Here is a 22,057-nt window from a genome sequence, read left to right on the forward strand (position 1 = left end):
GGTCAGGGTGCGAGGATGCAGACTTTCAAAAGCACCTCCCAGAGCCAGGGCGGGAGTGGGGAGAGGGGCTGGCTGTGAACGGCTCACAGAGCAGGGCCAGGGCCACCTGGACAGCTCCTGCTCAGATGCTGCAATCACCTGCTGCCAGCCTGACCGCTTCCTGTCATCACCCCCTCCAACCCACTCCGATCAGTGGCCCCCACCAAGATCCGGTCTGGCCTCTTCTCCCTCCACTCTGGCACTCACTCTGGGCTCAGTCACAATAGCCTGCCTTCAGTTCTTCAGTTGTTTGAAGCTTCTGCTGCCTCAGGGCCTTTGCACAGGCTGCATGAGCTGTCTGGACACTGCCACCCACACCAGCCTTCCCTACTGGGCACACACTCATCCTTCAGTGCTGAATGCAAATGAAACTCCCTCAGGGAAGCCTTCTCCAAGGGCACTCCATGAACTCAGGTGCCCTGGCCAGTCACCCACAAAGCATGCCATATTTCTCCCTCACCAGATTTACCATAATATTCACCTAAGGAAAATCATAACTGGCAACTTATAACTGGTTCTCTTGAGAGGGCTGGGACTTTGACTGTCTTGTTCTCTGCTTTACCAAATGCCTTCTGTCACACCCTGCATATCAAGGCCCTCTGGTGGGTGGAAGTTTGGATGGAGGGAGGGGAGGAGAGGAGAGGCTGTGGGGGAATGAAGACAGAGCAGAGACATATACAAGCCTGAAAGGGGCTCAGGCCCGTCTTCAAGCCGGAGGCTGGGCTTCTACAGTAATAAAGGCGGAGAACCCTTATAGCCAAAGAGACTATGATCGATTAAACAGATTGTCTTAAATGCTCCAGAGAAAAGGATCTGTGCACAAGGCAGCCAGGAGTAGAAGGGCCAGGGCCTCCCCCGAGCACGGCTCCCTGGTTACACAAAAACCCTTTCTGCTTCAGCAACCCAGGCGCCCTGGACAGCTCTCCTCCTGCTCCTCCTCCCGCAGCTCTGAACTGCCTATTTGACAACAGTGGTGGGAACCTCCATTTCTATGCGTTCACCTCATCTCCCAGGCTGGGTGTCCTGGGGACAGGAGCCCTACATCGCTCACTCAGCACCCAGGCTCCACCCAGCCCTGGCACATGGCAGGCCCATTGACAGACATCTGCTGCTGAGGCAACAGTTGGCTTTGAATGTAACTGAAGTGTCTCCACCATGCCATTGCCTGAGGCAGGGCGAGACTCACCACCCAGGGAGGTTGTGTGACCCTGCTGGCTCTGACACATGGCCAGGAGATACCCAATCCACAGATGAGGAAGAGCCGTGAGCAGCTCTAACTTCATCCGCAAAGCTCTCCAAGCGTTTCCCCATTCAAGCCCCTCTGCACTGAGGCTTCCTCACACTCGCTTCTGGGAAGCACAGTCCCCAGTCCTGGTAACTGTCATCAGGTCAAATCAGTACTTTACTCGGACACTCAAGAAGCAGGGTGGCTGGGGGGGTGGGGTGCCACCCAGGACCAGCCTGATGCTGAGGAGCCAAGAACACGGGAGCAGGCATCCCCCAAAAAAGCATGGCCAAGAGGCGCCCCCATATACCCTGTTTTCTGGTTCTCCTTCTCAGAAGTGTTCGCTTCAAAGGGAGTTGTTGTTTTTTTTTTAATAAAAATAGGAGGGAAGAAAAATCACTGGAGGGTAGAAGAGCCTCTTGAGTTCCTTTTCTAGGCAGATTAAACTAGACCAAGAAAAGCCCAAGACATTGTGGTTTCAACCACAAAATGCCTGCTCTGACCCAGTACTCTCACGCAGTCATCCAATAAATACTCATTCTATGCCTACTGTGTGCCAGGCCCCCGTGGACTGAGGTGGGGCCATGAACGGAAGACAAAGCCCCGTCCTCTAGTCCTGGAGGACAGACAGACAGACATGTGCACACACACATACAAATAATCCTGTGATTTCAGGGAGCCAGTAAGGCGACAAATGTAAATGAGGTGCAGAGAGAGTGGCAATGGATTTCTTTTTTTTTTTTTTATTTTATTTTATTTTTAAACTTTACATAATTGTATTAATTTTGCCAAATATCAAAATGAATCCGCCACAGGTATACATGTGTTCCCCATCGTGAACCCTCCTCCCTCCTCCCTCCCCATTCCATCCCTCTGGGTCCTCCCAGTGCACCAGCCCCAAGCATCCAGTATCGTGCATCGAACCTGGACTGGCAACTCGTTTCATACATGATATTTTACATGTTTCAATGCCATTCTCCCAAATCTTCCCACCCTCTCCCTCTCCCACAGAGTCCATAAGACTGTTCTAGACATCAGTGTCTCTTTTGCTGTCTCGTACACAGGGTCATTGTTACCATCTTTCTAAATTCCATATATATGCGTTAGTATACTGTATTGGTGTTTTTCTTTCTGGCTTATTTCACTCTGTATAATTGGCTCCAGTTTCATCCACCTCATTAGAACTGATTCAAATGTATTCTTTTTAATGGCTGAGTAATACTCCATTGTGTATATGTACCACTGCTTTCTTATCCATTCATCTGCTGATGGACATCTAGGTTGCTTCCATGTCCTGGCTATTATAAACAGTGCTGCAATGAACATTGGGGTACACGTGTCTCTTTCCCTTCTGGTTTCCTCAGTGTGTATGCCCAGCAGTGGGATTGCTGGATCATAAGGCAGTTCTATTTCCAGTTTTTTAAGGTATCTCCACACTGTTCTCCATAGTGGCTGTACTAGTTTGCATTCCCACCAACAGTGTAAGAGGGTTCCCTTTTCTCCACACCCTCTCCAGCATTTATTACTTGTAGACTTTTGGATCGCAGCCATTCTGACTGGTATGAAATGGTACCTCATAGTGGTTTTGATTTGCATTTCTCTGATAATGAGTGATGTTGAGCATCTTTTCATGTGTTTGTTAGCCATCTGTATGTCTTCTTTGGAGAAATGTCTGTTTAGTTCTTTGGTCCATTTTTTGATTGGGTCATTTATTTTTCTGGAGTTGAGCTGTAGGAGTTGCTTGTATATTCTCGAGATTAGTTGTTTGTCAGTTGCTTCATTTGCTATTATCTTCTCCCATTCTGAAGGCTGTCTTTTCACCTTGCTAATACTTTCCTTTGATGTGCAGAAGCTTTTAAGGTTAATTAGGTCCCATTTGTTTATTTTTGCTTTTATTTCCAATATTCTGGGAGGTGGGTCATAGAGGATCCTGCTGTGATGTATGTCAGAGAGTGTTTTGCCTATGTTCTCCTCTAGGAGTTTTATAGTTTCTGGTCTTACGTTTAGATCTTTAATCCATTTTGAGTTTATTTTTGTGTATGGTGTTAGAAAGTGCTCTAGTTTCATTCTTTTACAAGTGGTTGACCAGATTTCCCAGCACCACTTGTTAAAGAGATTGTCTTTAATCCATTGTATATTCTTGCTTCCTTTGTCAAAGATAGGGTGTCCATATGTGCGTGGATTTATCTCTGGGCTTTCTATTTTGTTCCATTGATCTATATTTCTGTCTTTGGTGGCAATGGATTTCTGCACAGGATGGCAGGGCCGGCCTCTGAGCAGAGACCTCAGTGAACCAGGGCGAACCCTTGGATCTACAGGGGAACATGCCATCCAGGGCTGAGACAGGCAGCAACATGGCAGTCATGGCCCTTCCTACGGATTCCTTTCCAGTCAGCTAACACTTACTGAGTGCTCACCGCACACCCGGCTCCACCATCTGAGGAGGAGTGTCAGGGTCCAGCCCTTTCACACGGCTTACCCCAGGGTAAGGCCACCCTCTCTGCAAACATACGCCGAGCGCCAACTTTCAGTGAGACCCCCGGGAGAGGGGAGATGGGTAACGGTTATACCAACATGCCCGTGGCTTCTCCTGCTGACACCCTGGCCTGTGGTCCTGGTCCCATGACCCCTGGGGGCAGGGAGGGCAGCCTCACAGCTGGACCCCTCCAGGCCTCGTGGACTTTAGAGCCAAACAGAGGAGATCGATGATCAAATAATCACAAAAACTGAACAGAAAATTACTTGGGTTGGCCAAAAAGTTCGTTCGCGTTTTTCTGTAAGCTGCTTGGCCAACCCAATACCAATGACACATTCTCTGAAACAGAGGATGAGATGCCGACAGAGGATCCAATGGGGTGCTTCCCTGAGTGACTCCTGAGGGTCCAACGGGGGCAACCAGGGGGCTTCCCTGAGTGACACTATTTGCGGGTACAGTTACAAGCCAGTGGGAGGAGGCCGGCTCCCCACAAAGTATCTGCTGGACACTTTGGAGGACAGCATTCAGGGGAGGACTGAGGAAAGGTGAGGGTGTGAGGAGGCTGGGAAGGAAGCAAGAATGCAAGGCCTGTGCAGACCTGCCCCTGGGGGGGGGGCAGCAGGAGCTAGTGAGCTTCTGAGCAGGGGACAGACACCCTCAATGCCATGGGGGTTGGTGCCTTGAGCGAAGCCGTGTCACCAGAGGACAGAGAAGCTCTCTCTTCTGGTTTATGAACAAGATCTGATGTCTGATCCCGGAAGGAACGACTTAAACGCTGACCCCAGCGTCACAGCAAAAAACACACAGAACCCCAGCTGGCTGTGGACTGGAAATTGTCCCTGGACGCCTCCTCGTTACTGGCCCCACCTGGGATGCTGGAGGATGGGCAGGACTGAGAAGGCACACCTGACTTCTCCACCCACAAGACACTCTGTACAACCAGTCAGGTCAGCCTCTCTGCTGCCCTGTTTAAAGATGAAGAAACTCGAGGCCCAGGGAAGGAGGAAGTTCTCATTCAAACCCACAGGCCCACAGGCAGCACCAAGTACAGAAAGAAGGCCACCTGACTCCAGGGAGCCTGGTACCTTCGAAGATGCTAAACAAATTCTCACCAGGAAGGACTACATGGGAGAAGCCACACTGAGTGAGAAAACCCTGGTGAGGATCCCCAGGGACAGTGTGGCCACCAGCCTGGCATGGGAAAGCTAGAGCCCAGGGGTCCTGCTCCTATGCTGTAGCACCAAACAGTTACAATCGATTGTTTAACAGATCTGTGATGAGGTGTCCTGGCCATGAAATTTCATGCCTCATTATTAAGTAACTCGGGGATTTCCATGGCAGTCTAGCAGTTAGGACTCCACTCTTTTGCTGCTGAGGGCCCAAGTTCAAGCCCTGGTCAGGGATCTAAGAACCCACAAGCAGCATGGCCCAAAAATAAAAAAATAAAAGTTAACTCCTTATTTAAAATAATCTCCAGAAGCCAAGTATTTTCACATACTTTATGTTAACAACCTTGTGAACTGAAGCTGTCTGCATGCATGCATGCTAAGTCACTTCAGTTGTGTCCAACTCTGCAACCCTAATGGACTATAGCCCTCCAGGCCCCTCTGTACATGGGATTCTCCAGGCAAGAATACTGGAGTGGGTTGCCATTTCCTTCTTCCAGGGATTAAACCCGAGTCTCTTGCATTTCCTACAATGGCAGATGAGTTCTTTACCACTAGCACCACCTGGGAAGCCCTCTCATTTAAATCAACACCCAGTGTTTTATAATGAAATTCTTTCCACATTTAAAAAAAATGAATTGGTGAATTTTCTCCCCTGGACCTCGGTTTTTCATCTGGGAAACGAGCAGGTTGGCGACACCACCCCTGACATCTGTGCGGTGGAGGAAATAGGTCAGGTGAGTTTCCACAGATAAAACTCCCTCTGCTGGGTTTTCGGGATCAGTCTACAGCCATGTCAACACAAGCAGCAGAAATCACAGCATGGAAACTACCCTCTGAAATTCCTCCAGAAACCATTGCATTGGAGGTGGGCAGACGCAGAAAATGCAGCAGCCAGCTTTTCCCGGCCTTGGAAGGGTCAGTGGTAAAGAACCCAACTGCCAATGAAGGAGACACATGAGACTCAGGTTCGATCCCTGAGTCACGAAGATCCCCTGGAGAAGGAAATGGCAACCTACTCCAAAATTTTTGCCTGGAGAATCCCATGGACAGAGGAGCCTGGTGGGCTACAGTCCATGGGGTTGCAGAGAGTCAGACATGACTGAGCATGCATGCAACTGATGAACTCTCTGGCTTGTGTTTCATTTAAGGACTACATTTTGGAACTTCCCTGGCAGTCCAGTGGCTAAGACTCAGTGCTCCCAAAGCAGGGGGCCCAGGTTCAATCCCTGGTTAGGGAACTAGATTCCACATGCCATAAGTAAGAGTTTATACGCCACAACTAAAGATCCTACGCATCGCAACTAAGAGTGGGCACAGTCCCATAAATAAATTAAAAAAAAATTTTTTTTAAAAAGGACCATGTTTTATTAAAAAAAAATACACAGCTGTGAACACTGGCTCCCACTCAGCATGAAGACACGCTCATGCTGGGGCAGGGAGCCAAGGACCCTCACAGCCCAGCTCACTCCCGCCAGGCCATACTTTCAGGGATCGTCCTTCCTGGTCTAGTTTGCGCAGCACACATATACACAAGGCCATGGGCAACCCGACCCAACTCCACCGCATTTCTTCCCAGCCACTCCCCTGTTCCCACAGTGACAGGAGCCAGAAATACCCACCAACGACCCGGTCTCCTCTCCTCACGCCCATCTTCCTCATTGCTGCTGCAAACAAAGCCACCTGTTGCCGCAACTCTTCAAAAGTCACCTTCACGATCTCCTCCTTGCCTTCCCCTGGGAAGAGCAAAGGGATAGGTCATCCACGGACTGTCCTATAAAGAGAGGCTCTGATCTTCGAAAAAGACACACACTGCTATGCACAGTGTGCGTAGCAGCCCCATTTACAATAGCCAGGACATGGAAGCAAGCTGGATGTCCATCGACTCATGAATGTATAAAGAAGACGTGGTACGTATACACAATGAAATATTACTCTGCCATAAAAAAGAACAAATTTGAGTCAGTTCCAGTGAGGTGGATGAACCTAGAGCCTGTTATACACTGTGAAATAAGTTAGAAAAAGAAAAATATATATACTGTATTAATACCTATATATGGAATCTAGAAAAATGATATTGATGAACCTATTGGCAGGGAAGGAAAGGAGATGCAGATGCAGAGAATGGACTTGCAGACACTGGGGAAGTGAGAGCGTGAGGCGAATGGAGAAGGCAGCATCAACACATATACACTATCAGGTGTGAGACGGACAGCTGGTGAGAAGCGGCTGTGTAGCACAGGGAGGCCAGTCTGGCACTGTGATGACCTGAAGGGCTGGGATGGGGGGAGGGGAGGGAGGAAGGGGATGCATGTAGAATCATGGCTGATTTGTGTTGTCGTATTGCAGAAACCAACATGACATGGTAAAAAAAATTTTTTTTAGTTAAAAAAACAAAAAAAGATTCTAGGGAATTCCCTGGTGGTCCACTGGTTAGGGCTCCACGCTTCCACTGCAGGGGGATTGGGGCTGATCCCTGGTTAGGGAACTAAGATCCCACACTCCACACAACCAAAAAACAAAGTAAATTTTTCAAAAAAGAGAGAGAGATTCTGAGTCACAGACATGGATGAAACTCACACCTGTACAAATACAGGTTAGAAAACATGCCTGGGAGACGTTACACAGATGCAGAGAATGCAAAACAAGATACAGATTTACCCAACATTACGGAAAAGAAAAGCCATGGGAAAGGGCACCTCTGAGACACACTCAGAATCTGCCGTTAAGAATTTTCTCTTTTTACTATTGGCAATGCTTTTATAAAGTGAAGAATTCTTTGATTTGGTTGTGATTTTTTAAATATATGTAACTTTCCAAGGGCTGGGGGAGGAAAAGGAGAAATCAATGTTGAGTGGGTACCGAGTCTCAGTGAGAAAGTTCCAGAGATCTACTGCATGGCAATGTGAATATACTTAACACCACTGAATTGGACACTCAAAAAATGGTTAAGATGGTGAAGTTACTATTTTATGTTCTCATCACACACGTGTACACACACACACACACACACACACCCCAAAGGTCCCAAGATATTGTTTGGAAATAAGATATCAGATTCTGAATGCTTCAGAACCAGGACTTCCCTGCCAGTCCAGTGGTTAGAACTCCACGCTTCCAGGGCAGAGGGCCAGGGTTTGACCCCTGGTCCAAGAACTAAGATCTCTAACGCCACCTGGTGCAGCCAAAAAATTAGAACAAAAAATACACACCAAGAGAGGAAAACCCGAGCAGTTGCTGGGACTCACGTGCGACATAAAGGGCCACTCGGTCGTTTTCTTTGTGTTGCAGGAGGTTTTCTGTGTAGTTGAGGCGACTGCCTTTGAACCACTCAGGCACGTCGGCGATCCCTTTGGATGTGTCCACGACCTAGAGGGGCAACAGCAAACCAAGACACACGTGCACGAGAGGGTAACACCAAGGATACGCACAAGTGACTCCGCGCCCCAGGAAGCCAACTGACCAACCAGCCCAAAGCCACACTAGATCGTTTTATGGACTGAATGCTGACCTGGCCCAAAGTCTGGAAACTGAAAATAGAAACGAATCCGGTACTGTGTACCTCACAGCTGCTGAGAGATCTTAAGCATTCCAACCAAGGGGGAAAAAAGGTACCTGTGTGAGGTGATGGCTGTGTCAATTAGCTTGGTAATCATTCCACAAGATATGTATATATATATTAAGTCATCACACGTACACTTGAAATACATAATTATACATAGCAATTATTCCTCGCTAATGTTAAAAAAATTTAATGCCAACGGAAAATACCATCCCCATTAATTTACTCTGTCAACAACTATTAAGCCCCTACTTTATGAAAGATGCTGATGAGAGAAAGTAAATAAGACAGACATGGCAGCCGCCCAGTGTTCCAGGTGTGACCAGGAGTGTGGAAACCAGGGGGTCAAAGTGCAGGGCCTACCTGACCCTCCCACCACAGTTTTCAGAAAGCCGGATCCCTGCCTCTGTCGTCAGGGGCTGGAACCTTGGTTTTCTTCCCCAAGTGCCTGCAGATGAACCTTTCAGAATGGCTCATCTCACAATAAAACCAACAACACAACAAATGATTCTTTGAATAACAGAGTTCCCAGTTCCTGGATATTTATTGAGCATAAAGAGCTGGGATTTTTCCTCTAAAATCCAGGTTAGGAACTTCCCTGCTGGCCCAGTGGTTAAGACTGAGCTTCTACTGCAGGGGGCATGGGTTTGATCCCTGGTCAGGGAACTAAGATCCCACATGCTGCACCGTCAAAAATAAAATCCAAGTTAACAACAAAACTCATAGTTTTAAAAACAATTGTGAATTGTTTTTTATGAATTGTGAATTTTAAAAACAAAAGTGAATGCATGTAGCATCACTGAATGTATACTTTAAAGTGGATAAAATGGTAAATTTTGTGTTATGTGTATTTTACCACAACTCTAACAATTTTTATTAAAATAAAAACAAAGTGATGCCCTACTCTTAGGATCACTCAGGGTGGCAAGACAGGGCCTGGGATCCATGCTCACTGGGGGGCTCCAAGTCTGCAGAGTACCCATGAGGTCCTTGACCCCAAAACAATCCCCCAACAATTCTCTGAGGCAATGACTTTTTCCCACTGTTGTGAGGATTTAAAATAAGATGGGATTTAGCCTTCCCCCAAATTAACACTTCATCTTGAATCATAACCACGATCCCCCCAAATTAATGATTTTGCTACGTAGAAAAGAATGTGTAAGTGAAATCTCTACTTACCTCATCATACATGCGTGAGAAGACAATTCCACTGAATTTCCAGAACTCTGCCCAGAAGTCTGAATACGACTCAACTGACCAATGATACAGGTCATCATAATTTTCTGGAAAAAAAAGACATACAGCTCAGATAAATCTCAAAAGGAAACTGAGTTCAGTGACAAGATGGAGTTACATGTGTCTGAAGGCTTCAAAGGCATCTGATGAGAAAGGATCTTGGGAGAGCAGGGCACCTTAGTCTTTGTTGAAGCAAACTCACCACTCCTAGTCCCCAAAAAGAACCAAAGCAATGAGGCAGATTTTTTATCTTAACCAGCATGCCTGAGACCATGGACTCTGGACCCAGAAGGCCTGGGTTCAAATCCTGGCTTGGCCATTTGTTAGCTGTGAGGCTTCAGGCAAGCTCTGTAAGTGCTATGTCTCTGTTTCCCCATCTGTGAAATGGAAATGATTAATAACCACCTGCTTCACAGGGCAAATATGAGGATTTCAATGAGCCCAGGTATAAAATACTTAGTGGCTTCCGAGAGGTAAAGAATCCACCTGCCAATGCTGGAGATGCACATTCAATCCCTGGGTTGGAAAGATTTCTTGGAGGAGGGTATGGCAACACACTCCAGTATTCCTGCCTGGAGAATCCCATGGACAGAGGAAGCTGGCAGCCTACAGTCCGTAGAGTCACAAAGAATTGGACACGACTAAAGTGACTTAACACATTATTAGACCCTATAAACTCAGAAAACCTAAATAGATTTGCAAATTCAGTCCAAAACTGGAAGCTTGTCAATGACTCTTCATGCCAAGACAATGCTATGGGGATTTTTTTGTATTATTTACTTATTTTGATTTTTGAGTAAGGGCTACATTCAAACTTATTCTACAGTGTCTATAGCGATTCCCTGGTGGCTCAGACGGTAAAGCGTCTGCCCTCAATGCGGAAGACCCAGGTTCGATCCCCAGGTCGGGAAGATCCCCTGGAGAAGGAAATGGCAACCCACTCCAGTACTCTTGCCTAGAAAATTCCATGGATGGAGGAGCCTGGTGGGCTACAGTCCATGGGGTCACAAAGAGTCCGACAGGACTGAGCAACTTCACTTACTTACTTACATTCACACGATTCAAAGTTACAAAGTAAATAAAAGGTTACATAGTTAAAGAAAAAAAAAAAAAGCCTCCTTCTCTCTTACCCCCACAACCCTCTAACTTTTCTGGTCCAGAAGTAACCAGTGAAAGATTTTTTTGTGTGTGACCTTGCAGATTTTATGTGTCAGCAAATACATTCCTCTGCCTCCCACTTTTACACAAATGTAGGCATGTTCTTCTCAGCAGGTTCTAATCCTGGGACCACGGGCAAGTCCTGTCCCCTCTTTGGGCCTTTTTAATCTCGGTATGTTTTCAACAGGACTTAAAATTCATCCACTGGTGCCCCCAGGGATGCTAACAGTTCAGCAGGAAGCTGACCAACAGGTCATGTTCTCTCATTGCATCCCTCAACTACAGCTTTCATCGTCCTCACCAGGGGTGTATCCAGAGGATGAGACATAGTGATCCCTGCCCTTAGCAGTGTCCCTCCTCCATGTGGCATCCAGTAAATTTTTTTTTAAAAGAGTTCTTTTTTTTTTTGGCTGCACCGGATCTTAGTTATGGCATGTGGGATCTAGTACCCTGACCAGGGATCGAACCTGAGACCCCTGCATTGGAAGCTCAGTCCTAGCCACAGGAACCACCAGGGAAGTCCCAGCATCCAGTATCTGTTCTCAGTCATGCCGGACATGGGAGGTGGAGGAAGAGAGCAATTGCTGAGAGCCAGGGCGGCAGGGGCAAGGGACTAGGACCAGGCAGGAAGCCCAGAGCCCAGACCGTGGGGCATCTATGGCAGCACAGATCGGGACAAAGTAGTAAGAGTCAGCACAGCCGTGATGAGAGGAAGGGGGGGGAGGGCCTTAGGACTCTGAGTTCAAGAAAGAAAGCTGGTGTCCCAGCAACGATGCCTGCCCGTCCTCCAAACCCTGCAAGAGAACCTCCCCCGAGCCCTGCCCTATATCTACTCAAGCCAGGGGCCACAGCCCAGGTCAACCAAGCTCACAGGGAAAGACACCAGGGATGGTTGCATCTGGGAGCCTGGAGACAGCCCTGACTCTCGATACAGTGCTTGGGGACCTCAGGTGGGCCACGCTGTCTCTCTGGGACTGTTTCTCTAGAGTATCATCTGGAAACTGGCTGGAGACAGCCCCGGGTCCTCCCATGACAGTGCAGGGTTAATCTGTCCCCCAGGGCCAGGCTGGATGACCGGCATCGAGCCTCAGCTCTTGTCACTTACTAGACAGGGACCTTGGGCTGGCTGCTTCACCTCTCTGAGCCTCAGCATCCTCACCTGTGACACAAGGACAACTGCAGAGAGCACACTGCTCAGACACTGGCTTCAGGGCCGACCGTCCGGGTGCAAGTCCTGCCACTCTCTAAACTGGCTGATGTCACCCAAGTCATTAATCTTCTCTGGGCCTCCGTCTCTTCCAAGTAAGATAATGGCACTTATCGTGGGGTCACTGCAAGGACTGCGTGAGTCAAAGCACAGGAAGCACTAAGAACAGTGCTTGTCAGAGAGGAGGGCCCAACCAAGCGTGTTACCCTGAGCATCACTCGTGACACACGACGGGCCTCCTGGCCGCATCACACGAGCTCAGACAAGGAGACAGGGATGAAAAAGCACGTGTTAGCAGGAGCCTGCCTCCATGTTCCCCGTCAAGGGAGGCAGTGCCAGGCCCAGGGCACTTCTCCAGCAGCAGAGCCTCTGGGAGGCCTGGGGGAGACCACACTAGAAAAACAGGCCCTGCAGGTCCTCCCTCTCCCAGGCTTTTTTTTTTTTTTTTTTTAATCATCTTGATCCTCACAAATTGCAAAGAGCTCTGGCACCAAACCACCCACCCCCCCCCAACCCCGCCCAGGCTGACACAAGAGATGGAGCCGGAGCTTGAAATGCAGGCCTCCCCTGAAGACCTTGATAGCCCATCACAAACTGCATCCCCAACAGCATCTAGCAGGGTGGAGGAATGTAACCAGCCTGCCGACCCCGGAGCTGGAGGTCACAACGCCATCTCAACTTCCCAATGACCCATGGAGAAGTGGGTGGAGTTTGTGCCCAAACTCTCCCACCGTCCACAACTCTCCAGTCAAGCAGGGACTCCAGGGCTTCTGTTCGTACACATACACCCCAACCTGGGATCAGAGGCTACAATCCGGACACCTGGGTGACCAACCACAGGCATGTCTCATTCAGTCTGCACGATGCTCAGAAAGAAACAGAAGCAGCTGATACTAAATTTGGGTTTCCAAATGAAATTCAGAATTTCTGGCTTCTCCCAAGAAGACAGGTGTCTTGATTGTGGGAGCTGGCCAACAGGTGTCCCCTCCCTGCCCCCAGCTGAGCCAGGCTGATCCAACCAACCAACCAACCAGCTGTTACAGAAACGACTTGAGTGCCTTGTGAGGCTGGGTCAGAAGGTCATAAGGGTGCTGCAGTTCTTGCTCTCATGATCACCTGCTCTGCGAGAAGCCAGTGACCATGCTGGGAGGACACTCAAGCAGTCCTAGGTGGCAAGTAGCGGAGGCCCCCTGCCCACAACCAGCAATGACTCGCTGCCACGCGAGCCAGCCCCTGAATAGTGTGGCTGCCAGCCCCGGTCCAGCCCTCAGATGAGAACAGACAGATGCAGCCTTGGGAGACCCAGAGCTAGAACTGTCCAGCTAAGCCCCCCAAGAAGCCTGGCCCATGGAAACTGAGAGATGCTAAACGTCTACTGTCGTTTACTGTCACCAAGTCCTGGGGTGATTCGCAATGAAGCAACAGGCAGCAGTCACACAACATGGTGACAAACAGCTAAAGCAGGTAACAGCCGCCCCACCTGGCCCTGCACACACATGCCAGAGGCAACCTGATACCACAGCTCAGGGCGCTGGCTTCAGCCCTACTGGTCACAGCTGGGAGACCTTAGCCAAGACTCCCAGTTTCTCAGCTGGGAAACTTGATGAGAGCCCCATCTATCTGGCCAGGTTACTAAGGATTAAGTTAGTTAATCCATGCAAAGTTCCCAAATGAGGCCTGGCATGTAGCAAGGGCTCACTAAACATTCACTGTTATTAATATCTCATCACCTGCCTGGTCCCTGCAGGCCTCTGAGTTTATAAGCCCTGCCTGCAGCTTCACTGGCTTCCTCCTCCCCACCTGTGAGAATTCTGACCCGCCTACACCTTTCACATCTCAGCTCAAGGTCCTGTCAGCCCCTTTTAGCAGCATCCTAATAGCCTTGGAGCTCAGAAGGTGTGCAGCACATGCCCCTACACCTGCTGCTCAGCGCTGCTACCTTTGTGAGAGCCTTCTCTCCACAAGGACACTTGAGCTGTTTGAGAATGGAGACCAAGCCTTCTTTGTGTTGGCCAGTTTTCCCCCAGATGCTGGCATGCAGAGATGAGTTGCAGTTTGTGATGTAAAGATACTTGGCCCAGTCCTCCAGAACAGCATGTACTGGGACTTCCCTGGTGGTCCAGTGGTTAAGGCTTGGGGCTCCCAATGCAAGGGGGCAGGGTTTGACCCCTGGTCAGGGAACTAAATCCCACATGCTGCAACACAGATCAAAGACCCCATGTGCTACAGCTAAAAGACCTAGCACAGTCAAATAAATATATATACATATATATATATATATATTTTTTTTTTTAATGGCTGTGTATAAAAAGCAAAAAGTAATGTGTACCATAAAGCTGGTGGCCTCCCCTAATGACCGAGAGCTGGTGCATGTAGTATGCCCCCTGGGGCCTTGAAAACAAGGCCAAGTGTCACAGAGCTGCAGGCTGCCCCCAAGGTCTGCACCCAGAGGACCCCAAGGTCTAGGTGGGCATGCTGTGGATTCCCAGACGAACTCTGCTGGAAGCCATGACAAGAGCCAACCAACCTATGGTTCTGGTTCTGGAAGAGACTGCATAGTTCCAGGGAGGCCCTGCCCCTCCAAAACACAAGGATAGAATCCTCCCACTGACAGTGGTCTTGGTGGGGCTGGAGAATGCCCCCCTACTCGTCCCATCTCAGGGTTGCAGTAGGGCTGAGCCAGCCTGTGAGGATGCATCCCTTGCTCTCTCCCTACATCCAGACAAGAGCATTGCTCAGTGCCGCCTACCAGCCACACACCAGCCATTGCTGATGGCACAGACAACACAAGTTCAAGGGTGCTGTGTTTAAGCAAATAAGAAGGCTCACAAATAGGGGATTCCCTGATGGTCCAGTGGGTAGGACTCCATGCTTCCACTGCAGGGGGCACAGGTTCGATCCCTAGTCAGGAAACAAAGATCCCACATGCCTCACAGGCCAAAAAAAAAAAACATGCTCATGACTAAACGAAAAGGCAAGACAGGTTAAAAGTCCAAATTATATGCAATTGGAGAGAGAGGAAAAGAAAGTGGTAAAGAGAATGATCAGAGAGGACAGCATTTGAGTTGGCTCCTAAAGCAAAGCCCAAGATGTCCAGGGCCAGGCCTGTGGAAAGCAGAGAAGCAGGGTGGGTTAATCATCAGGAGTAGAAGAGGAGGAAGAGGGGAAAAAAAAGGTCTAAAGCACTCCCAGACCAAGAGAGGAGCCCCACTCAGCTCAACTGATACCGCCTGTGGGGACATGAACCCATCATCACGGGCCGGTGGGTTTGCCAAAGAAGCTGGAAATCTTGCTTTTCCTATGCAGTCTCTCAAGGAGACTGCAACTCAGTGTGAGAAGCCCAAACTAATTCTGCAGCTTCACCCTGGCCAGCAGGCCACCAGTCCCAGCCTTGAAGGGCAGACAGGAGTTGGACAGACAGTCTGGGGGCTATTGGTGCCTGCCAGTGTCTGCTCAGCCACCCCTACCGGCCAGGTGTGGCAGAGCGCTCAGCCTGATCGCCCTCACGCCCACCCAATGATGTCAGGCCTCTCATTATGTCCATTTTACAGATGAGGGAAACCAAGGCTCGGGAGATCCGGTGACTTCCCTCTGACCACACAGCTAGTAAGTGGCAGAGCCAGTTCAGAATCCCAGCAGTTGGGTGATAGCTCAGCCTCATGCGTCTTGCAGGACTGCCCTTCTGTGAAATCATTTTGTAAAGCGTCAGGGAGAACAGCTGGCAGAAGAAAAAGAGACATGGAATCAAGGCACGGAAACACAAAAGAAGGATGTGGTTCCACTCCTGGCTCTTGGTGGGAATCAAGTCTGTGCCCCAGGGAGTTTCCTGGCGGTCCAGTGGTTGGAACTCTGTGCTCTCACTGCCGACGGCCCAGGTTCAATCCCTGGTGGGGGAACTAAGATCCCAGAAGCCGTGCGGTGTAGCCAAAAAGAAACAACTCTGTCCCCCAATCCAACACACATTAACTTAGCAACTATTACCTAAAAAAAAGGCCTAGGGAGTAATAAGCCACACCTGTCTCCAGGGAGCAGGCAGCTGGGAGAGGGAGGGAGCTGGGTGAGCAAGGGAAGGGGCTACCTGTGGAAGCTATGACGCCCACTGTGCTGTGGAGGACATGGAAGCTGCCAGGTGGCAGGATGTGCAAATCCACAGTCAACAAGGAGCCATTGTGAGTCTCAGAGCCCAGGTGTGACCAACCAGACCTTCGCTTCAAGGCTGCTCAGGCAAAGCCCGCAGGCAGCAGGTACTAAAGAGAAGAGAAGCAGGAAGGAGGAAAACCAGCCAGTGTTCAGGGAAGAGGAAACCAGGGCCCCCAGGGAGATGCGGGCACTGGGGTGGAAAGGGGACCATTCTGGAAGGCAGACGACCCAAGTCTCCATTCCTGTGGGGCTCCCTGAGGACAGTGATGCCACCAACAGAAACACAGGAGTCTCCGTAGCTGGCAGAGGGGCGAGACGAGGGGGAAAGGGTCACAATGAGATGAAAAATCGCTGAAGGGAGGATGCAGGAAGTAGGTGGACAGCCAGGTAGAGCTGGGGGAAAGCTTCTCACTCAGAAAAGGGCCATCTCACCCAGGTGGCTCCTGAGGACAGGGAGGGAGCTGGAAGGGGGGTACTGGGCTAGGTTCTGTTTGGGGCTGGGAGTGTAAACACATAAGGGGAAGGAGTTCCACCCCAATCCCAGAGACAGTCTCCTGCCTGAGCATCATCCATCCCCTTGATGCCCAGAATCCAGGCTGGCCTCTACCAGAGTCAGCCTGCAGGGGGTGGGGGGAGGGGGGGGGGGGCGCAGTGAGGGGTCAGCACCAGGTAATGTGGCTGCCAAGTGACCCACCCCTCAACAGAAGGGAAGAGCTAAGGGTCAAAGAAGACCTGGGTCAGAGAGACAGAAGCCCCCGGGATGGGAGGGCAAGACTCCAGGGAGAACTCCTCACAGGTAGGAATGGCTAACAAGGGATCTCTCGGTCCACAGGGGTTCCAAGACCAGAGGGGCTACCCTACCAGAGAGATGGATACTGCAGAGAAGAGGAGACTGGCTCCCCAAAAAGAAAGGAAGTGACACCCCGCACAGACACGCGGGCAAAACCCCACAGTCAGAAGTTGTCCCACCCACTAGGGAGGGGCCCCCCCTGTCCAGTGGCTCCTCCAACCCCCAGAGGCGGGAAGATGAAAATCAGGAGACCATTCCAACAACTAAGATGGGCCCTGACGCCAACGTCCAGGAAAAGGGGGCTCCCGGGACTCCAGAAGCAATGTCCCTCTGCCAAGTGGCCCCTCGGATGGCCAAGGGAGGAGCCCGATTTCTGAAAGCCCCTGGTCCAGCCAAGAGGTGGCCGGGGAGCCCCCCGGGACGCTCACCCCGCACTCACCCAGTGCCAGGCCGCAGGCGGCGCCCACTGCCGCCCGGAAGCGGTCCATCTGCGTGTTCTTCTTGCTGTCAGGCTCCCACATCACCTGGCACTCCAGGATCTCCTCCCGCCCGGCCCGCGGCTCCTTGGACATGGCTGCGGCGGGGAAGGCCGGGGCTGCGCGGAGGACCGGGAGTAGGCCGGGGACGGAGCCGGGGGCGGCGGCAGAGGCCGGGGAGCGGGACCCCGGGCGAGCGGCGAGGCAGACGTGGAGCAACTGCACGCGGAGCAGCCGCCCCGCCCGGACTCCCAGTGAGTCCCGCCCCCCAAATCTCCGGGCCTGCGAAGGCCCCGCCTCTCCCGAATGTAACCCTCCGCGGGTGCTGCGCCTCGAAAAGGAGTGCTGCCGCTGCTCCGGGACTACAACCTGCGCACGCCCACCCGGTGGTGCTGCGCAGGCGCGTTGGGCTCGGCTCCCCAGCCTCACCTGGAGCGCGAAGGGGTTAAACCAGGGCCGGAAGTCGAGGTAGAGACCGCAGGCTCGTTCATGTATTGTTTCGTTCAGGATTGATTTTTTTTTCTTTTTTTTTTCTTTTGGTCCTACCCGTATTTACTGAGCACCTGCTGGGTACCGGGCACCGTGCAGGCTTTGCAGATACATCACCGAGCGAAGCGTAATTCCTGCCCTCAGTCAACAGGAGATAAGGGGTAGGGGACAGGTGTGGGGAGGAGCGGGGTCAATCAACAAATACATTATATAAATGTCATACATAGTAGAATACGTACAATAAAAAACAGTATACCAATGAGTATCATACATAAAAAAGTAATATAATATTATTCACGTAATAAAAGGTAATAAGTGCTATGAAAAATCAGGGAAGGGTAGAAAACATGGGAGGAGTGTTTCTATTTGAAAAAGGTTGTCAGGGAAGGTCCCATTAAAAAGGTAATTATATCAATAACTTGAGGTAGGAGTGAGCTACTTAGTAACCTGGAGGAAAGTTTCCGGGCAGAGGGAACAGCAGGTGCTAAGGTCCTGAGGCAGGAGAGTGTTGGATGTGGTTACTGAGCTAGCTGAGAGGCCAGTGTCTTTTCACTTGAGACCTAGAGTAGAAGACAAGGTCAATGAAGGAAGAGGGGGAAGCTCAGGTGGGTTCCTGGAGACCAGTGAAGATTTTGGCTTTTACCTTGGGTGACACGAGACCACTGCAAGGTTGTCAGCTGAGGGACATACTCTTGACTATAACTGTCAAAGGAGTCACTCTGGCTGCAGCATTGAGAATAGTCTTCAGGAAGCAAAGGTATAAGCCGGAGGACTGATTAAGGTGATGTTTCCAGAGATGATGATTGCTATGGAGATGGAGAGGAAACTGCCATAGGATCTGGTTTTGGTTTTGTTTTTGTTTTTACTGCACTGGGCCTTCGTTGCTGCCCGTGGGCTCTCTCTAGCATGAGATCTTCTCATTTCAGTGGTTTCTCTTGTGGAGCACAGGCTGCAGGGCGTGTGGGCTTCAGTAGTTGTGGTGCGCAGGCCTACTTGCCCTGCAATGGGATCCTGCCCTCCCACCACCACCTGCTTTGGAACTCATGTCCCCTGCATTGCAAGGCCGGCCCTCAACCACTGGACTGCCAGGGAAACCTGCAATGGGAGTTATTTTGAAGTCTCACTTGCTGTACTCTTACTGCACCTTGGCACTGTTCTGGGGACCTTCCTATATTCCTCATTATTTATTCTGACAGCAACTCAGTCAGCTTCTCCCAAGTAACAGTTTTTTGCAGTGCTGGCATTTTAGGAAGCAACCCCCTCCCTCCACCACTTAATCTTAAATAGCTCCCATCTCCCAGTCACGACAAATAAACATAGGTGCTAGCTTAGAACAGAGTGCTTACTGTGTTAACACAACTTCCAGAATTTCCCCTTCCCCTGACCTCCAAGTTCTGGGGCAATTCTAGCTCTGTCCACAAGTCACCTCCTTTGTGAAAGCGGCTGCATCCGTGCTAAGTCACCTGAGTCATGTCCAACTCTTTGTGACCCTATAGACTGTAGCCCACCAGGATCCTCTGTCCGGGGATTTCCCAGGTGAGAATACTAGAGTGGGTTGCCATTCCCTTTTCCAGGGGATCTTCCCAACCCAGGGATTCAACCCAGGTCTCCCATATTGCAGGTGGATTCTTTACCATCTGAGCTACCAGGGAAGCCCAGAGAAGGGTAGGAGTCCATCTCAACTCAGAAGGCTCATCTTGGAGGGACTCTTGTTTATATGTTCATCCCTTTAACACTGGACTGCAGATCCCACGGGAGCAAACTCCTTGTCTAACTGGTCTCCACAGGGTCCCCAGAGCCTGAGCCATAGTAGGAGCTTAAGAAATGTTCATTCATTCATTCAGAAATGTCCAGCAAGTAACTGGTGTTGGCTAGCAAGGGCGGGGGTTGGGGGGTCACTGTGTAAAGCATAGACCTAGCCCTTATGGGCGGAGAAGGCAATGGCAACCCACTCCAGTATTCTTGCCTGGAGAATCCCAGGGATGGAGGAGCCTGGTGGGCTGCCATCTATGGGGTCACACAGAGTCGGACACGACTGACGCGACTTAGCAGCAGCAGCAGCAGCAGCCCTTATGGGGGTTTCCCAGATGGTGCTAGTGGTAAAGTCTGCCTGACAATGAAGGAGACATAAGAGATGCAGGTTCAATCCCTGGGTTGGGAAGATACCCTAGAGTATGAGATGGCTACCCACTCCAGTATTCTTGCCTGGAGAATCCCATGGACAGAGGAGCCTGGTGGTCTACAGTCCATAGGATCACAATGAGTCAGACAAGACTGAAGCCATCTAGCATGCACACAGCCCTCTAGGGGAGTGGAATTCCAGAGCTTTACACATAGGTTGAAGTGAAAAGCAAAGGAGAAAAGGAAAGATAGAGACATCTGAATGTAGAGTTCCAAAGAATAGCAAGGAGAGATAAGAAAGCCTTCCTCAGCGATCAATGCAAAGAAATAGAGGAAAACAACAGAATGGGAAAGACTAGAAATCTCTTCAAGAAAATTAGAGATACCAAGGGAACATTTCATGCAAAGATGGGCTCGATAAAGGACAGAAATGGTATGGATCTAACAGAAGCAGAAGATACTAAGAAGAGGTGGCAAGAATACACAGAAGAACTGTACAAAAAAGATCTTCACAACCCAGATAATCACGATGGTATGGTCACTCATCTAGAACCAGACATCCTGGAACGTGAAGTCAAGTGGGCCTTAGAAAGCATCACTACGAACAAAGCTAGTGGAGGTGATGGAATTCCAGTTGAGCTATTTCAAATCCTGAAAGATGGTGCTGTGAAAGTGCTGCACTCAATATGCCAGCAAATTTGGAAAACTCAGCAGTGGTCACTGCTGGAAAAGGTCAGTTTTCATTCCAATCCCAAAGAAAGGCAATGCCAAAGAATGCTCAAACTACCGCACAATTGAACTCATCTCACATGCTAGTACGGAGAGGGCAATGGCATCCCACTCCAGTACTCTTGCCTGGAAAATCCCATGGATGGAGGGGCCTGGTGGGCTGCAGTCCATGGGGTCTCTAGGAGTCAGACACAACTGAGCGACTTCACTTTATTTTTTTACTTTCATGCATTGGAGAAGGAAATGGCAACCCACTCCAGTGTTCTTGCCTGGAGAATCCCAGGGATGGGGGAGCCTGGTGGGCTGCCATCTATGGGGTCACACAGAGTCAGACACGACTGAAGCGACTTAGCAGCAGCAGCAGCAGCACACACTAGTAAAGTAATGCTCAAAATTCTCAAAGCCAGGCTTCAGCAATACATGAACCGTGAACTTCCTGATGTTCAAGCTGGTTTTAGAAAAGGCAGAGGAACCAGAAATCAAATTGCCAACATCCACTGGATCATGGAAAAAGCAAGAGAGTTCCAGAAAAACATCTATTTCTGCTTTATTGACTATGCCAAAGCCTTTGACTGTGTGGATCACAATAAACTGTGGAAAATTCTGAAAGAGATGGGAATACCAAAACACCTGATCTGCCTCTTGAGAAACCTATATGCAGGTCAGGAAGCAACAGTTAGAACTGGACATGGAACAACAGACTGGTTCCAAATAGGAAAAGGAGTACGTCAAGGCTGTATATTGTCACCCTGCTTATTTAACTTATATGCAGAGTACATCATGAGAAACGCTGGGCTGGAAGAAGCACAAGCTGGGATCAAGATTGCCGGGAGAAATATCAATAACCTCAGATATGCAGATGACACCACCCTTATGGCAGAAAGAGAAGAGGAACTAAAAAGCCTCTTGATGAAAGTGAAAGTGGAGAGTGAAAAACTTGGCTTAAAGCTCAACATTCAGAAAGCTAAGATCATGGCATCTGGTCCCATCACTTCATGGCAGATAGATGGGGAAACAGTGGAAACAGTGTCAGACTTTATTTTTGGGGGCTCCAAAATCACTGCAGATGGATTGCAGCCATGAAATTAAACGACGCGTACTCCTTGGAAGAAAAGTTATGACCACCTAGATAGCATATTGGAAAGCAGAGACATTACTTTGCCAACAAAGGTCCATCTAGTCAAGGCTATGGTTTTTCCTGTGGTCATGTATGAATGTGAGAGTTGGACTGTGAAGAAAGCTG

At 49.8% G+C, this 22,057-nt stretch overlaps 1 protein-coding gene and 1 long non-coding RNA gene across 3 annotated transcripts in view; one reads left to right on the forward strand and one right to left on the reverse strand.

Annotated features, from left to right (window-relative positions):
- Positions 1-19,862, reverse strand: part of AACS (acetoacetyl-CoA synthetase) — a 57,954-nt gene extending 38,092 nt beyond the window's left edge. Inside the window, exons 1-4 of one of the 2 annotated variants that reach the window (XM_055549890.1) lie at positions 17,439-19,862; positions 9,648-9,751; positions 8,155-8,275; positions 6,529-6,642 (exon numbers count right to left, since the gene is read on the reverse strand). In XM_055549890.1, the coding sequence (XP_055405865.1) occupies positions 6,529-6,642; positions 8,155-8,275; positions 9,648-9,751; positions 17,439-17,571 (472 nt within the window). In that variant the 5' untranslated portion in view covers positions 17,572-19,862. The remainder of the gene's footprint in view (positions 1-6,528; positions 6,643-8,154; positions 8,276-9,647; positions 9,752-17,438) is intronic. The other variant, XM_055549889.1, reaches the window with a different exon arrangement.
- Positions 16,461-17,427, forward strand: LOC129629709 (uncharacterized). Its single transcript, XR_008703318.1, has 2 exons — positions 16,461-16,596; positions 17,042-17,427. It is a non-coding gene; the product is annotated as an uncharacterized LOC129629709 (long non-coding RNA).
- Positions 19,863-22,057: the final 2,195 nt, after the last annotated feature.

Source organism: Bubalus kerabau, chromosome 16 (genome assembly GCF_029407905.1).
Source record: "Bubalus kerabau isolate K-KA32 ecotype Philippines breed swamp buffalo chromosome 16, PCC_UOA_SB_1v2, whole genome shotgun sequence".
Classification (NCBI taxonomy): Eukaryota; Metazoa; Chordata; class Mammalia; order Artiodactyla; family Bovidae; genus Bubalus; species Bubalus kerabau.